Here is a 19,126-nt window from a genome sequence, read left to right on the forward strand (position 1 = left end):
ACGGACGTGGAGACTGTACACAGCTGACAACAGAACTGGAAATAAGAATAACAATTTATACAAATAAAAGTGTTGAATCAGTTATACCTAAAAACCTGTGTTTCATTTGTAAACGAAATAAATCATATGAAGGTAAACATAAAATATGCAACAAATAACTGAGTATGCTGCTGCTAAGTTATAAGAAAAATGCATGACATGATTTAGCCAACAGCAAAAATATAGAATGAGTTTTTTCAGAAAGTATTAAAAGTATAAAATATTGTGTAATATCTATAATAGTAAGCAATCCCAATTACTCAGAGCATGACATTCAGCTTCCTCAAATTTAGACACTAGTTTAAGAACTATTACATGTAAACACACTTGAAACACTTAATTGCAAATTCAGTTCAGACTCTTGTCTTGCTCATGGAGCCATTTCCTGCCCCTTTTTGTGCCACTGATTTTAGTCACGTGACATTCTTGCTGTTAGAACAGGAAATAAACACACTGGCACTCCGATGTTACTCAATGTCCCAGATTACCCAAATTCACCCTCAACGTTGTTGTGTTGACCTGTGTTGATCCTTGCTGGTGATATTTGCTATATACTAAGGATAAAGTCATTTTACCTTATATAAGAATGCAGTTAGCTTATTATATGGCACTAGCTTCTTTGAAAGCTTTGAAAAAGCCAACTCGGTACGGTTACTGCTGCAATAGTGAGTTTGTGCTGTTTATTTTGTTTTTGGTTGTTTTTAAAATTGCATCAACCTCCAATGTTTCACATGGAGATTACAGGGAGTATGGGCCTCATTAGAACCCAGGTCACGCTGGTTCAGCATCTGGAGAAATCCATAGCTCAGTAGATTCTGCTGGGTCTATTAGTGGTTGGTAAGTTATAACTTGACATTTAATAAATAGCCGGTTCCAAGAATGACAGGCCAGCACAAATTCAAATCTACTAAAACTGACCTCAAAAGCCAATTTACAATCCACTGAGAGATTCACTTGGAATTAAATTATGCATCTTTCTGTTCTGCTTTGACTGTGACTGTATAACTTATACCTAATTTAAAAATGTACAATGCACACTTTACCAATCATAAAAGAAAATGTGTGTCTTACATTGGATGGATGTTATGAATGTTTGAAGGTGGCATTTTGGTTTTTATTGCACATCTTCTGTTTTTGATTCATGGTTTCAAACAGTAATATCCAGGGATGAGCCCAGAGTGGATCTTGGATAAGCCTCTCGCCCTTGGCTTAGGTCCCCACCCCCATCTCACTAGTGCTCTCTCTCTCACTCTCTATCTATCATTCTCTCTCTCTCTCTCTCTCTCTCTCTCTGAAACACACACATGCAAGAACTCCAAAAGCACTACAGACACTCTTTGCCAATTTAATAAAGAGAGACTTTGTCATGCGTATCTCCCCCACAGCTTCCTGGCCAGAGTGACAACAGTGTGGGTGAGTGGAAAAACAGGAAGAGGACAGGCGGACTATAGGCAGCACTAGTGGGCAGAGGACTGGTGTGTGTGTGTGTGTGTGTGTGTATCTCTGCTAAAGCTTTGCGCATATGTGTTAACCCACTAAGACATGTGCTCACCAGGACATTGCTCAACATTTCGAGGTAATCATGGTGCACACAGATAGGCTTCTCAATCAGGAAGGACAACTTGTTGTTTCCTGATGGGGACATCTTGCTGTCAGTGCCCGTGCAGGATAGTGATATGGTTCTACCATTAACAGACCTCATGATGGGAAGACCAATGGACAAAGGCCACGGGGGTGGGGGGACTTCAGCCAGGCAGAGAGCTTTTTAGAGAACTCAAAAATGCATGATTTGTGTTTTCTTGGTAGTACAGCGTGACACTTGTCCAGGTCACCCTCGTAAATGAGATTTCAAATCTCAATAGGTCTTTCCTAGTTAAATAAAGTAATCATTTAAACTTGAATGTTACCTCTGGAGGATGCATGTCTCTGAGAATGTACAGATCCCTCAACTATTATCAAATAGACTTTAAGTGCAACACTGTGCCTTTTAGAAATTGGTTGCACTTTTGCCACCACCCCTGAGACTGGAGGTAGCTCATTCTCCCTTGTTTTTAGCAGCTAAACAGTGCACCACTGTAATTCTGCAATATGTTTCCTATTCACTTTCCCTCCTAATTATTTTCTGCTGTCAGTGATGTTGTAACCAACTGCTTGAATACTAACTGGGTGTCCAAACAGATTTCTGCTGTGAGTGAGTCATTTGGTAAATACAGGGAATGACAGCACTGACTTTCAATTTGGGCTCAGCTGTTTAGCAGTCTAGTTGGAACACACAAACACATGGACATGATGACAGGCGCACACGCACGCACACAGCTGTCAGTGGTTTGGGTGTTCAGACAAGATATTTGAATTCTGCAGTGCATACATGTAGGAGATGAAATTGCAGCAGGCTAACATGGCGTGACATGGAGCCTTGCTTTGAAAATAGGTCATTTCATAGGTCGTACAGTGTTTGCACTGCCTCAAGTGTTATTGCAGCAATGTATCAGCGGACGAAACCTGCTTTCGCTCGACAGTTATGGAGGCTCCACAGATGGTAAAGAGAAAAATGAAATTATGCCCCAAACAATCCATATTTTTACTGTCCACAAAGGTTAGTGACTAGTGTTTTTGTTTGAGTTGCAGTCAAAACCGTCACATAGCTTGCTGTCATATTTATACCTTGAGATTTATTTTGGAGAAGTGAATAAAGCCCACCTCCAATCCCCCTGTCTGACGTAAATACATGTCTGTTTACTGTGGAGGTGTGTGAGAAAGATACAGACAGAAAGGCCACAAGTATCTGTGCACGCAAGTGTGCACAGTCTTCCCCTGTGTGCGCCTTGTTTGTTTGTGGAGGGGAAAAGTGTCAATGGGTGCTTTAGCCCCACCGCAAACCTGACTCCTCATGACATCTGTGAGTCAATTAGCTGACTGAAGAGAAAACATCCCTGCCCCCTCTATCCCACACCCTCCCTTCCTTCTGTGTATCCCTTCCTCCACCAAAGAACTCTAACCAACCAGCCTTCCAGTGTAGGTAGCATAGCAGCTCCTGTCTGCCCTGGCTGGTGGGAGGCACTGGGGGAGGGGTGCTACTCAGGGCTTGGGTTATGAGGGTGGTGGGGGGTGATGAGGTTGGATGTCAAGAATGTGGCTCATGGTCTGCTCTTTTGTGTGCTTTGTGCAAGATGAATAGGCCTATGGCAGGCTGGGGTACAAGCTAGCCAGAGTTCCCTGTTGGCTTGTGTTTTAGAAAAGCCTGAAGGCCCTGGCCTGGCCTCTTGAAACAAGACAGACAGATAATAAGAGCTGCTGGGTGAACAACTTAAATCCCCACTATTTAGATGTAACTATTTCAAAGTATTTCCTACATGGCTCATTCTTGTCTCAATATTGCATATAGCTTCATTATATCCCTCTCTTCTCCTCTGTGCATGTCTATCTCTCTGGCCATGCCTCCCAGAGCCCCCTATCAGGATAGTTATTGTTTGCTAAGCTGGTGTGGGGCTCTTCTTTTTTGTGCCTGGTGCATCCCATATTCCCGTCCCCACTCGTCCCCAACGCCCTCCACGTCCTCAGGCTACTGCTATGGAAATATGCTTCAGTCACATTGCTAATTATTTAAGAGTCGTCACCTCATTAACAGTGCTGGGAGATAATGAATGATTAATAGGTCATTCTTCACATCATCACTGTGTTCTCCCAGTGTCTCCCACTCCTTTTTTCCCTTCCATAATAGCTATGTGTTTTACAGATTGTGCTGGCTCTTGTTGTTCATTTATCCTCTATCCCTCTACTGTACATGCGCATGTGTTCCTAGAGGTAACTGGAAACGTCAGCAGTGGCTGTGAGGCAGGAAGCGTGGTGAAGAGGACATAATTAGTGTTTGGTACAACAATGATCCCTAAGGCTAGTAAGTACCGAAGAATGATGTAGGCTGGAAATGCAGACAGAGCCGGTGTTGTGGTGATGGCTGTAAATGACTGACATTGCCATTTCCTGGTACCATGAAACTGACTTCCCTCATATTTGCATAGGTTGTGTGAAGCAATCATTGGAGAGTTTGCTAACATGATTATTAATAAGCTGGGTATTCTCAACTATAGACATTAAGGTTTTGCAGTGGTACCTTAGATCAATGTTTGTCTCAGTGCATTCCAAAGTAGTCGGCCTAGCTTTAATCAAATTAGATTTTTCTGTGACGCAGTAATTGCTGTTTTATTATGTTGCTCATGTTACATAATTTCAATTATCTGTACAATGGATAGAAGAATAAAAAAGTAATCAAGCGTGTCCTTTCCCCGTGTATATGCTCTACAGTTAGCTGACTTAATTTCCTGTGGTGGGGGCAGGGAAATACTGAAACTTATTTTTTTTTTATTTGTGGAGATATCAACATAAATGTTTTATTTAATTTTTATCGCAAAAAGCGAGACAATAACATGATATCAGAAACACCTATCTCCTGGTGCTAACACAGAGCACCTGAATAGACAACATACAGCTAACACACAGCTAGTGGCCTGTACAGGAACCCCAGACCTAGAATGAGCTGAGTTTATGCCAAGCAGCCAAAACCTAATTTTCAAAGGGTAATATGTGCAGTGACGCTTGCAACACAGGAGCCTCCATTTCTACTTGTACTCATTTCTACAGTAGAATCTATCCAGCCATGACATTTTTTTCTCTGGTAAGTGTGCTCTGGGGTGGTTTTCACCAACTTTTCTGCCACCTTTTCAATAAATAATAAAAGAAGGATGTTTTGTGCCCTGTTGCAAAATACTGAAAAAGTAATGTGCGATGAAAGGTGTTGTGAATTACTTTCTATGGGGAATAAATAAATAATGCAATATATTTTTTAAAAATACATTACTTATATCTAATATCTTTTTTGGTTTTTACTTTCTCAGTTAGCAGTTTTGCCTGGCCACATCCTGTGTCTTAAGGCCACTCTAGGCGTTGTCATATGAATTGTAATTCGACTACATGTAAAAGTGAAAGGAGTCATACATTTTCCTAATGTTGAAACTTTCAGTGAGCTGTGAAAAGCTTGTTGGCACAGAGAGGAGTGGCATTAGAGATTGGAGGATAATGGCAAATAGGGATAAACATGCACATCTTTGGATGTTCTCTCCTCTAAAGCAAACAAAGTGGTGGATTTGAATTTCATAAAGCTTCGCCTTTTTGTGTGACTGAAATCACGATCAATCATTCTTGCTGGAGGTGCTGGCATGCATGATTTAATCAGGAAAAAGGCACGACTTAGTGATGTCCAGGAATAGAATCTAGACAAACAATGGAAAAAGAAATGTATGCATGATACAGGATGTTTCATTTCCATTTCTTCACCTAGTTATACTGGCATCATTCCTCTTTTTTTCCATGTTTAATATGTTAACACCCTCATTGGCTAACCAGGCACTCTGTGGTTGGTCATACTGGTCAGAACACTATAAAAATTTCAACATGTTAATCTCTCTGTTGGGATGTTGAGAGCTACCTTAGATACACTGCAAGACAAGATGTGACATAAAAACCACTGTCATGACACCCATTTTTGCCATAATCAGGGTAAACTTCAATTTGAACCCAGTATAGTAGCTGTGTGAGAAATAACAAGGGCTTTCACACATGTTCACACCCCACTTTACTGTCACTCCACTAAAATAAATTCTAAAATAAATGTGGCATGATTTTCTGTTCTAGAAATGAGCAATTTCTGGAATCCCCCTTCCTCCTCCACCTTTCTGACTTTAGAAGAGCTGCTTACAACAATTTCTGGAGCTTTCCAAAAACAACACCAACAAGCATGGTTACTTGAAGCAATGATTTTGAAACACTATGAATGCATTCCTGTGGAGACTGTGTGCACCATTAATGTTGAAAGAGGCTCTGAATAGCCTAAAGCATTTTCGCCTTCCAATTTGGCTGGACAGCAGTTGCGTATAGTTTGGAAACCGACTTTGATTATGTGGCCACGTAGACGAAATTTGTATTTTCTTAAAGCAATCAGTATGACACAAACAGAGCAGAAAGGAAACCCTGGCTGCTCTGAAATATAATCATTTAACTTCACAGGGAGCAGTTACAAAAGTTGTTGGAAAGCCCCCCCCCTTGCCAAATCCTTACTTTCACTCATGCCTCTCACCCCCACTTGTGACTGCAGGCCCATGAATGCAGTTACCAGTCGCCCCCCCACCCCCCCACCGCAAGGTCTCGTATCCACTTCTTCACTATTTGTTTGAGTCCGACCCTCCCCCACTCCTTATCCGTTAGCCTTGACTCAGGCTTATTACCCTCTCTCAGCTGCTTGGCTGAACAGTGACTGTTGATTAGTGGTTGAGATGGAGAAGGAAGCCTTCAGAGTATTTATAGAGACTCACTCATTTACCAGAACAATAACAACCCTCCCCCACAGCAAGTGAAAGAGAGCAAGAGAGACAGGGAGAGAGAGCAAGAGAGAAACTGACAAACTGATTTTTTGGTTTCACATCTCATGGGAAATAAACATAACAGGACACACTTTGTCCCATTGAATGAAGTGGCAGTGCATTAATGTTATAGAGTTGCGGCCAAGGTATCTATGCCTTGAAACTGTAAGCTAACTGTAGACTGAAATGGGATAATAGAGTGTACACTTCATAGATTATTGATGGCTTTACTCTGAATCTAGAGCAAAAGCTTCTGGGGTGTTTTAAAAGTATAATATCCATTTACATTTTATGTCTTTGGCAATTACGTTAGTCCTGATGCTCTTCAGTGTGCACAACTGTAAATGCTGAAGTCCATATATACAATGTCCTTAAACACCTATGGTAATTGTTTCAATTTAATTTTTTAGAACACATAAAGTGAATACCTGTTTTATGTCAGGGTTGGACAGTTACAAGACTGTACTGTATGACAAGAAGGGTTCCTAAGAAATGTAATGGTGCACATGAAACACGTTTATTTAAAGGATATGAGAGCATTTCCTGATTGCTCAGTGACATATGGTAGTGTTATGTAAACTACAGATACAAGCCTCTATACAACGCTTAGACAGCCAGTCAATCCTGGCAGAGACACTGCAGGGAGGATTAGTCAGGTAGGCAGGATTGACTCAGCTGGTTTCAGATCTGAAGCTATTACTTGATGGTGACAGAGATTAAAGATGACTTAGGTGAGTGGTTCAGCATCCACTGGCAGATGACTACTGCAGCTTGACGAGAAGGCTCTTCTAGTTCTTCATAAGCCATTACAAGTTACTTATTTAAGCCAGCAAAACCTAAGAAATGTAGCTTCTTTAGAGTCTGTTTCTCTAGTTACCTGTCTGCATTTAAAATGAGTAATATTATGGTTTACTCAGAGGGTGTGGTGTAAAGCATTGCAAGTATACACTTCTACATTTATTGGGTTTACTATTCGAAATTGAGATACTGCACGCAAACTGTGCAGTCTGCATGCAGTGCTCACGTTCAGCTGACAAAGATGAAGAACATGTACCATATATTCGTATCCATCTGGATTTCCAGACAACCAGAAAATAACCTCCCTAACCTTAATCAAATGAGTCGGAAATTGTTTGGGGTTAAAGCAATGACAAGGCTTGTGGCAATGGCAAAACCTATTTAGGGACTATCTTGCCTAACAAAAGGATATGCTGAATCACTGTCAGAGGAATATCTTGTCCCATCATTTCCTTGTTCACATGTTGTTGGTGTGGTTTCTTTTTCCATAGAAAGCCTTTAGAACCAAAGACAAAGTTGGTACCCAGTGCAGCACTTAGCAGGAAATTCCTCTGTGTAGTGCCACTGCTTCAAAGACGGTTGGAGCAAAGGCACCCGTGGAGGTTCAGGAGGAATGAACACTGGCTTCTGCAGTCAGTCTGTAGGCTCCCTTGAAGACGCACGGATGGCACGGATATGGCAGCTTTTCTCTCATCTTGCTGGCCAGCTTCATAACAGCTACAAAGTTTGCTTGAATTGGCGCAGTCACGTGAGCCAGTGGAAATTACATGCAGAGTGCCTAGGCAGATGATGCCTAGAAATAGAGCAGAGTCTCTTGGAAGACAGCTTTCCCAAGTCAATAAAGTACCAGCTTTGTGCCACTCAAAAATATGTGACTTTTACATGTTCCTTACGACTTAATTGAGACTAGACAGCACATTTCGAGAAACAGCTGTTTTTTGTTCTCTCTCAAGCTGCATCATGGATTGTTTCACAATTTCATGCTTAGAATTCTTCAACAATGAAACATGTTGCCTATTTTTATAACTGATTATGCACAAGCACTGAACGACTGGACGGTTCTCATTTAATTACTATGCTCACAAGCAATGCAATACAATGGATGCCGATATTGTCATCAGTGCATGTAGAAAGACCGTTTGAAATGCACAGGAAGAATATTAAAGTCATATGATTACATCGATATGTTTGTGTGTGTGGGTTTGCTTTCTTTCTTTCTTTCTGTCATACTTTTATCTAAACAAAAAGAAAAAGTTAAAAAGATAAATGTCATCAACGGTGGTAAGGATGAGGAATATAACAAATGGAGTTTGGGTTAAGTGAAGCAGTGAAGTGAAGTGAACAGTGACATTTTCATGATTTTTCTTCTGTACACCACTTCCGTTAAAGGGGTTTAACACAAAATATGACAATAACAATTTAGAAATTACAGACTTTTTTGTTGCTTGGTAGCTGTATGGATGATGTCAAGTAAAAAAGATTTATTAGAGAGATGCAGAAACTTGGACAAAGCACCTTTGAAGCATCTAGCTGATTCAAGTAAACTCTTGAGGAGGTGGACATGTCGTTGAAGGAATTCCTTCATAAATGTAATCACGAAGATGCAAACCACCAGTAACAATGAGTGAGATTTCACTAGAAAACTATACCAGCATTGGACAAATTAAGCTGAATAACTGGTACCAGATTGGAAGACAGTAGAGAGAAACAGAAAGAGCTCATATGTACCACATCACCTGGCATGGGTAGCTACCTGCCAATAGAAGTGAGTCACTGTTTACTGATGAAGCGATAGCTGAAAGAAGCAGCATGGTAAATTATGAAGCACATGGGGCTATATTTCTGCTCAGATTCAGTCAATGACCTACAACATATAGAAAAGCATCCCAAAAGCTTCCTAAGGCAAATAAAATGAATGTTACAGTTCGTCAGCACAACTGGACTTCCTTTTCAATTGCTAAAGCCAAAGTAATGGCAGAAAACACCACAAACAAGCAGAAGCTAGATAAGAATATCAATTGATGAAAGTAGCATTTATTAATGTCCATGAGTTCTGAATTTCAGCCATCACGTACTGCATTTGAGAGCATTTGAATCCATGTACTATGCTATTTTTATATCTTGATATATTGCTTTTTGGGTCAGGAAAAACAGAGTAACTATGTAAAAATGCCTGTGATTCCAAAATTGGTTAGTGCAATATTTCTGAAAGTCTACATTTCACTTACATTTTGAATGCCTCGTTTCAGACCCACTACGGTGGTGCACAGAGGTAACATTATGAAAATTGTCTTATTGTCCAAATGGATTCCACCTTACCTCATGAAATGTGGTGTACAAACATTCAGTTTATTTCACTGCTTCAGACACAGCCAGCCTGTAGACAGTCTATGCAATGTGACTCAACAATGGTAAGGGTCTTAGGTCAACTGCTACAACAAAGCTTGTGTAGGTCAGGCAGAGCTGTGGACAGTCTTCTGACATGTTGAGTCAATGAGGAATGTTGAGGCCATTTGTGGGGGAGCTTATCAAAGCTTGAAGAAGCACATTTTGATTGGTTGAGAATAGGTGAATACACAACTTTCTGTTGAAATATGACTAATTCTCTAAGCTGTTTGAGGGTGGAACCTGTGTGTGATCATTTTATCCTGTAACTGCAGCATTTCTAATACATATTTTAGTGTGGGACAGGGGTGTGTCTAACTTACAGCCTATTGCTCATACAAACACAGTCACGTTAACCCTCTCTCTTCCTGTTTTTCACTGAAAGGCAGTCACAGGCAGTTACGCTCGCACGTAAGCATAAAAATTAGAAAGTGGCCTAAGGTAAGGTGTGTCACGGTTCCCTCCCCAAAATCATGAACCAATCAGGAAGATGTACATAAATAAACACACTCAGTATGCAGGAAAAACAGTGTGGAAGGGGCACAATACAAGTAGATCCTCAACATTCTTACAATAACGCAAGCAGCAATCACATAATTACAATGTGTATATCTTCCATTGCAATCCTGGTTGATTGGGATTTCATGCAAATATCTTGAATTTTAAACAGAGGCAGTGATGTGATTGGTGAACTGCAGAGAGTCTGGACACATTATCTGTGCTCTCTAATGCAATTACACCATACTTTCTCTGGGAAAATCACAATAGAAACTTGATTCTTGTGTTGATTCTATACTTTACTCAGATTGGCTGACTGGGCGAGTGAGTTTAACAGAAAGCGCTCACACCTGGGAGTGGTTCATTTACATTAGCTTAAAGTTGCTGGACAATGTCAAACAATGACAAATGCCTTGCCAGTGGTTGGCCATTTATAGATGAATTCCCTGGACAATGGGTTGGCTCTCCCTCCCAAAGTGGCTGCATTCAAATGTAATTGCAGGAAAGAGTTTGTCGTCCTGGAGTGGCCAATCAAGAGATGTGTGCATCTAAAGAGTGAATGCACATGCACCCAAACACAAACAGGCAGAAATTCCCACACGTGCAGCGCATCGAGCAGTAGTTACGTTGCCGCTACAGCCTGAGAATAGCACACAGTCTACATTCCTCCGCCCTCCCTCACTGAAGCCAACACACAGCAAACTATGGCTCACATGGACCAACAGAGATCTCGGTGATCTTGGAGATGAAGTGTACGTGCAGAAAAGCTGAGTGCATAGTTTTTCCACACCAATGTGATGTTTGACGTACTGCCTTAGTGTGTCCATGCTCATGCATTTATGCATAAATACAGACAAAATCTATCTATCTATCTATCTATCTATCTATCTATCTATCTATCTATCTATCTATCTATCTATCTATCTATCTATCTATCTATCCCTTGTCACTCTAGTATTTTATTCGCCTTTTGCAAGCACAGCAGGAAATTTAAACCTGCTTTGATGACAAATAAGATGTCTAAATAATCTTTCAAAAAGAAACTGTGGGGAGGAGGGTATTTAAATTGGCTACTGTGTCACAACTCTCCAACTGCCCCCTTTTTTTCTACGCCCATGCACAATTATATTAAGTAGGGCCAATAGGAACAAAGAAGAGGCAGGACCGAGGCTCCACCTCTCCCCGACTGCCTTCCTCTGAGCTTTTTAGATGTACATAATCCCTGAGTTGACCCAGAAAATAGGCAGTCGTTTCAAGATCTGATGCGGCAGTCTTTGTGCACACCGTCCCCGCTTGAGCATGAAGCGTAACCCTGTGGAATACACGCTGTAATTCAGAGGAGCTACGATTACAAGAGGAAAACTGTTCAAAAAGCCGGAGCTGAAGAAAAGTCGCGCAACTTTGTGGAAACGTAGTGAATGCGGGTAAGTGATTTTTTTTATCGGATTTATTTGTTGGGGAAATTGGTGTTTTAGTCTGTGGTGGTCTTGGGGGCTGCTGCTGCTGCTGCTGCTGCTCCATTGTTTGCATTCCCTTGTTTCAAAGTCGAGATTACGAAAATGAATAACACTAGGCTAGAGTGTGGAGGATATTATCAGAGACTAACATTTAAACAAACGAATCGCCGTAATTGGTGGAAATCGGGAGCCTCTGTTTAATTTTATACCTTGTTAGAATTATGGTGATTCAGCTGTTGGGGAGATGTTGCATGATGTCAGTGTTCTTTGTTGCAACCTTACGTGCGTAAAATGTAACAGATTTTTCTGCCTCAGCTGTCATGCAACATATATAGGATTTTAAACTGTGCATTACGCGATGCACGCATTTTGCCTCTGTTTTGCCGATCCCGTCATGGATGAATTATCTGGCTTTAAAATGTACCCAAACAGTGTACGTTAACCTGTAATTTCAACCTGGGCGTTCATTCCTTGGCACAAAGAGAGAGCAGGTTTTAGGAAGACTAAACACACCAGTATTTCTCTCAGTATTAGCCAGTGGGCAAAACAACCTTGCAGATTTTTTATTTATTTATTCCACCGGAATCGATTTCGGTGGTTTAACTCGAGGTGGAATCGTGACATTGTAAGGAAGCGTGTATCTTTGTTTCTTTTCAATGAAGGTGAAGAGCGTGGTGACTGTAAAAGAAGTCAGTATTTATATAGAGACTCCGGTTTGGACTACACAGCCAAGTAAAACCTAAAACATGGTGACATTATTTCTGTTGTTGTTTTAACCAGTTTGATACTGGTTTAAATGGGTGGCTAGCTTTGCACATTCCATATTGCTTGGTGTTCTCCTAAATTTTCTTAGTGCTTTGAAACACCTTGCCTGCCCCTTACTTTGTTCTAACAGTGTCTCCTCTCTGTCCATAGACAGGAGGCATGGCAGATCATCTGATGATGCCCATGAATCACAACTCAGCGGGTGCCAGTCTCCACGGTTACAGGATGGGTATGAATAGCGGCCTACAGGCAGGACCCCAGCAGCATGCCAACCAGCAGGGCATGAGGGTGCTGCACAGTGGCCAGATGATGCACTATGGTGCCACTCAGGCCAACATGGAGACCGCCATGAGGCAGCGACAGGGCATGGTGGCTGGACCCATGAATGGACAGCTGAATGGGGCCCAGATGGGTCACCATCAAATGACCTCTGGTCACATGATGTATAATGGCCAGCCCCAGCAGCAACAACAACATCATCCGCAACAGCAGCACCACATGCATCCGCAACAGCACCAACAGCAGGCCCAGCATATGCAGCAGCAACAGCAACAACAGTTCATGAATGGAGGATTAACTTCTCAGCAGCTAATGGCCAGCATGCAACTGCAGAAACTCAACACCCAGTACCATGGACATCCGCTGGGTCCTATGGGTGGGAACCACATGGGGCCCACAGCCCAGTACCGCATGAGCCCAGCTCAGCTGGCTAACATGCAGCACATGGCTAGCCCGGCACTAGCCTTGAATGGCATGGATGCGGATATGATTGACGAAGATGTCCTGACTTCACTGGTCATGGAGCTGGGCTTGGACCGAGTCCAGGAGCTGCCAGAACTCTTCCTGGGCCAGAATGAATTTGATTTCATCTCGGACTTTGTCAGCAAACAGCAGCCAAGCACTGTTAGTTGCTGAGAGGACCTTATTTGCAGTTGCGCAAAAATGGAGACAGAAGAGTGAGAATTGTTCAGAACAGACGAAGAGCGTTCATTTCCTCACTTTTTATTTTGTGAGCACCTCTCCGTACGACTATACCACAATGCTGTTCAGGGTGCACAAAGGAGAACTCTGGGTATTTGCGTTGAATGCACAGGGCATGCGTCTTGTGCACTTGTGGCCAGAGGGTGGATGGCTTTAGGGCCCACTTCTCCTATTTCCTGGACATGAATGTAATAAAGAAATGCTGAAGTTCTTAAAAGCCACTCTGAACAATGCTATGACACTATGTAGCCTCCCAAGCCTGGACTCCAAGACAGTTTACCAGTTTAAAAAGTGTATTTATTTATTCCTATCTGAGAAACCTGATATAAAGAACAACCAGCTTCTCCATTTTGGGATTGAAGTGGTTTAATGATCTTTTTCTGAACGTAGGTTGGGGGCGGAAAATAAAATTAGTTTTCTGCAATTTTTATTTTTTTCCCAACTCTATGTGGCATAGTCTTGAAATAAGCTCTGATGCCAGTGTCATCTAAAAGAGCATGGGTTTTTATTTTTTAAATTACAGAAGTAAAGTGTTGTTTCATTACAATGGGAGTTTCATCCAAACTTAAAAATGGTTCACTTTTCATGAAGTGCTGCCTTTTTTAGATGTGATGTTCTGAAAAATCTACTGCTTGTACTGTATGAAGCTGTATAACTCCAACATGTCCACACTGTTGTGTTCTATTGGAGATGTAGAACCGCCTTAATCACGCAGATTCTTATTTATTGGTTGTTTATATTGTCCCCTTTTTGTGGTCGAGATGGGGGGGGTGGGATGGTCTTTGTGAAAGGGGTTTCAAGGATCAATAAAAATGGCCTGGATAGATGTGTGGCCTGCTTTTCCATTCATTGCATAGCTCTTCCCTCAGGCAGTGCTTAGGTTAACCTCTGGGTGAATCCTCGGTTTTCTTTCAAATCTGAGAAGGAATGTTTTAAAAAATACATTATTTGTGCAGTTTGAGGTGGATATCTGGTCCAGATCTCCTGAGTTTACAGTTTAATTTACCTTTTCATAGCTAAAACTAAGTATCACTGATAAGACCATGATTGACATGGTGATAACTGCAGTGACTTTCAATGACCAATGACATTGAGCATTTTTCTCCCCTTGGTGATTAAGTAAAATAAGTGTTTAGATGACATTAAAGGTGTTTGACAACACATCCAGTCATAGGGTGGTGTGCATTCAGCTTACAATGCTGAATCCAATTCTTTCTATTCTTTGTGTAGAGTACTTAAGTTATTTTTGATCGTGTTTTAACTGACTTTATGCGCATAAACTGTAATTCAGAAATGGTGCCGTCCATAGAGGGTGGTCAAAGAAACTGACAATTGACTGTAAACAGTAACCAAACAAATTCAAAACAGCCCCTCTCTAGTCAGGGCCACTGCCTGTTGGAGGAGTAAAACAATTTTCCTAATATAATTGCATTCATTATAAAAATGAGGGTAAAGAGATTCTCTGCGGTGTCTGAGTTTGTTGAATTGTTTTGTGCCTCCGGGCTATGAAAATGCTTGATTGAGGTCATGTTGGGAATGTCACCACCACAGTTAGCTCTTCACATTGTCAACAAAGGCATCTTTAGTGGCATCATCAGTAACAAGGATGGGAAATGAGAGCATGGTTGCAAAAATAGTGTTAGCTGATTGCTCAATTTTGAAGTCTGTGCAGCTCTTCAAACAGCCACCTCTGTTCAGTTGTCCAATTGTGTTAAAGGCCAACAAGCTCAATTTGAAGCATGGTATAATGGATGGGCCAAGCTGAAATATCTTGGCCTAAATGCAGGGCATGTTTTAAATAACAAAGACTTGCTTAAGGGTGCATGTGTGTATGTGTAGATTTTCTTGGCTTGACACTAACATGAGAACAGCTCATAAGTAGGCCAACAGCCTTGGCACAGTGCTTAGTAACGGTTGCAGGTCCTTTTGCCCAGTGCCAATCTGGTGAGATGGTCTTCTGGTGTGTGTGGCACATGGGGCATGTTGGCACACTGTCAGAACTCAGAACTGTCTCTTCTTATATCTCATAATTGTACGTTGCACTGCGAGCTTCTTGTTCAGCCCCAATTAAATGCAGAGGGTTTTTTTTTTTTCTTGATTGCAACTCCATAGACGAGTGGCTAACTACGCAAAACAGCCCTGTTTGCTCTCTGAATCCCTTGTTATGACTGCCGCCTGCCTCACGGAGGCCAGTCTAGACGCAGGCTAAGCAGGGTGGGACACATGGAGACGTTTACTGTTAACTTCTGTTTTTCTTGCTCTCTCGTTTTCAGCCCACCCACAGCAACTGCTTCAGCACAACAGTCTTCCTGTGGCAGCTTGCTGTTTTCTCAATATAAGTCACAGACCAAAAGCCACATTCTAAGACGTGCAGACAGGCAAATTGAAAGAGACAAAAGATAAGAAGAGAGAGAGAAATTGTAAGGATCTCTTGAGTTTACAATTAGAAATTAGGTGGAGGGATTTTTTTCGTGTTTTTTGCTTTTGCTCTCGGGGATTTCTTAGCTGGATTTTCCCACATAACTTTTATGATTCCAGTTAAAAGGAATAAACTAAAAAAAAAACCCCACACATCATGCAAAATACTTTACGTTCCTCTCTTCAGATCTCCATGTCTGCATTAAGTACTGTCTAGTTTTCTCTTTCCAGGCTGTGGTCCAGCTGGTGCCAAGCCTAAGCTCATGTTAATCTTTGGCCCTAGTGCCAGTGACGGATAGGTGGTCATTTGCTGTTGTCACGCATGGCCAGGTCTTCACATGCACGCACGTGCGCATCATCCGCACACAACCTGATCAAACAGGCTAACAGGGCTACCTACGTATCAGTGTGGAGCAATGGGAAAATAAAGGTTTTATGTCTCATCTCTGGTCATTGTGATCCTTAAAACGTCATCTGTGTTGTCGGATTATGTTGGAGTACTTGTGCAAATGCGGGTAGTGAGAAACATTCATAAAATGTAAAAGCAATGGCAAAGCATTTTTCCTCTTCAGTTTTAATTTTGAAATAAAAATTTTCCCACCAGTGCGAGAGATGTGAAGAAATGGCTGAAATGCACATTGAGAGAAACAAAACAGGATATTAACCTGAGATTCCCAGATGAATGGACGAGTTATTTATAATCACTAAGAAGACTGGTTCTGTCTCTGTGAATACTGTGTGATGGTGGCACATGCTTGAACTTGCCTGCTTTAACGAGAGTTTGGTGTTGTTTGGCATGCTTTGTGTTAACATTGTGTCTGCGTGCTGGCAGAGGGTAAATAAACAACGGCTCCCTTAGGGCAGGCTTCATACAGTGGCCATGTTGCTCAAGCCAAAGTTCCTGATTTTCTAGCTGAACGGTCACCTTGTGTCGCCACTTGACACGAAGTTTCATTGTGCACTGTCCTTCCCTGTACTTCCCTTGGCACAGCCAAAATATCATAGATACTGCAACGCAAAAGGCCATCTTAGGGTAGCTGCTAGCTGTTGCGCAATAAAGAAGCAACAAAACCGTTTTCCACATGAGGAGGAAAATCACATTGTCACACTGTTTTCTGGACACAACAGTCTAGCCAGTCAGCTTTCTACATGACTCATACTGACAAAGCTTTTAAAAGAACAGATGGGTAATACATTTAAGCAAAAAAGCAACATAAATTGTCCTAGTAAGGCGTTGATTCAGTATGTGACACTGATCGTACATGTCTCTGAAATTTCACTGGTGTAATGCTGTCCCATTTGTGATTTTGATGATGTTGAAGAGCTGCTTCTAACATGTCAGTCCAGCATCTCTCGCAGGCGTTTAATTGAGTTGAGATGCGCTAGCTGCAAAGGCCACAGTGTACAATTTGCAGTGACCTGTCTTTCTAAGTGAAAAAGTAAATTCAAACCATGTTTCAAAAAAAGAGCCATCGCAGTGTAGGAGTTGATAAATTCGCTTTTAATTTGTCATCTATATGTACCTTTTGTACCCTGTGCATACATCCTTCAGAGATAAATATCTAATTCTGGCATGTTGGGGCAGGTGAGACAGATGTTGCCTAGTGACTAGCAACTCCTCCTCCGACCCCCACCTCCCCAAATCTGGGGTTGAATGGCTTGCCAGCCCTTTGAAGTCAAAGGAGGGGGTGTAAATAATTTATTTTCCTGCGCGCAGCTGACACTTCTCAGCCAAGCCCGACTCAAACACATCAAGGTGTCCCAACAATGTCTAAAGGTGGTAAATATTTAGGGGTTGTGTGATTTACACAGTTGACCCAAACTGAGCAGTTGCTATTTCACAATTTTGTTAGAAAGTTAACTCATGTGTCAGTGTGCATAACGCAAAGCAGAACTTGAAATTTTTGTGCACTCCATTGTTCATTTTTTGTTGTTGTTTGTCTGGTAACTGCACAGATTAGACGTTAGTCAGCTATAGGTTTCAAACTCTAAGGTACTAACATTTAGAAGGCGCTGAAATGAAAGATCACAGGGACACTTATGTACCCTCATCTGAAACAAACCCTTTATGAGACTGTTAGATATATTGTACAGTGAGCTCTAATAATAGGGACGTAGCGTCGACGTTTTAAGCTGCTATTTGTTTATCATCAGTGGGTTATATAGTAACTTCTGTATTTGCAGGTTTATTTGACCTGTTTAGTGTCAACTGGGAAATTATTTGGGCCAGTCCAGGGGGGTTACAGATTCATATGATAGAATGGGTGAATGAGAGGGAAGCAGTCTAGTTCTGTACACAGTGTCTTTGTGAACAGGGCTTTAAGCCTGTGTGCTAATCTGTTGACAGTGGCAAGCACATGCTACCAAAGGCCGAGTAACAAGCCATAGGCTGTGGGTGGAATTACTGCAACAGAACAGTTGTTGTCCATCCCCTCATGTGTTATCCTGCTGGGGGAAATCCTCTGATAAAGTGTTAATTTTCACCTAGGCGACTGCTGTATCGATGCTGTTGTGCATTTGTGCTTTCTTTGCGCTCATCAGTAAGGTGATAAACAGATTTTGCCTTTGGATCTTCACCATCACAGGGTTCAGAGTGTATTACCCAGAGGTGTGGACTCGAGTCACATGACTTGGACTCGAGTCAGACTCGAGTCATTAATTTTATGACTTTAGACTTGACTTGAAAAAATGTTGTAAGACTTGTGACTTGACTTGGACTTTTACACCAATGACTTGGGACTTGAATTGGACTTGAACCGGTTTACTTGAAAAGACTTGATATTTTACCCCAAATATAAAATTTAACATGCATATTATATAGAGATTGAAAATGTGACGTCATTCACGGGTAGAACCGCAAAGGATTCTGGGAACTCGTGGCAAGCGGTACTAGCGCACGCAGGCTTTCAATTAAAATCAGTTATACAGCGATAAAAAGAAACACAAAAATGTCAAGAAGCTGTTGTATTATTAACTGCAATAGCCGGTCGCATGACAGCCACGGGAAGCCGACGGGTAAAGAGATCGGTTGTTATCGGATTACGTCGTTGAAGAGAAATTGTTCGAGCCATGTTTCCGAAGTAACAAAGACGCGACTGGATTGCAGCCATTCAAAGACCAAATATAACGTCCCAGAACACTCCAGCTCACAGGTTAGTCTGCTCCAAGCATTTACACGAAGGTCAGTGTTTTTTAGTAGTTAATACGTCATTTTTCATAACATAATTGGTGATATAGGTTACAAGCAAGTCTGGCGCTGAACAGAAATTGTCGCTCCTTTGTTTGTTGTGCATAAATAGTAAATTATCCTGACACAATATTGTGTTTCGCTTCTGTTATTATGGTACACTGATAAAAACATATACTTTTATT

General features: G+C 41.6%; 1 protein-coding gene across 1 annotated transcript; it reads left to right on the top strand.

Annotated features, from left to right (window-relative positions):
• Positions 1-11,349: 11,349 nt before the first annotated feature.
• On the top strand, positions 11,350-16,431 carry cited4b (Cbp/p300 interacting transactivator with ED-rich tail 4b). The gene is made up of 2 exons (XM_085423432.1): positions 11,350-11,557; positions 12,506-16,431. The coding sequence occupies exons 1-2, from the start codon at positions 11,552-11,554 to the stop codon at positions 13,268-13,270; spliced, it is 771 nt and encodes a 256-aa protein (XP_085279558.1). The 5' UTR covers positions 11,350-11,551; the 3' UTR covers positions 13,271-16,431.
• The last annotated feature ends 2,695 nt before the right edge of the window (positions 16,432-19,126 follow it).

Source organism: Rhamphochromis longiceps, linkage group LG11 (genome assembly GCF_057381845.1).
Source record: "Rhamphochromis longiceps isolate RC_006_pf linkage group LG11, R_longiceps_female_GT1.1, whole genome shotgun sequence".
NCBI lineage: Eukaryota > Metazoa > Chordata > Actinopteri > Cichliformes > Cichlidae > Rhamphochromis > Rhamphochromis longiceps.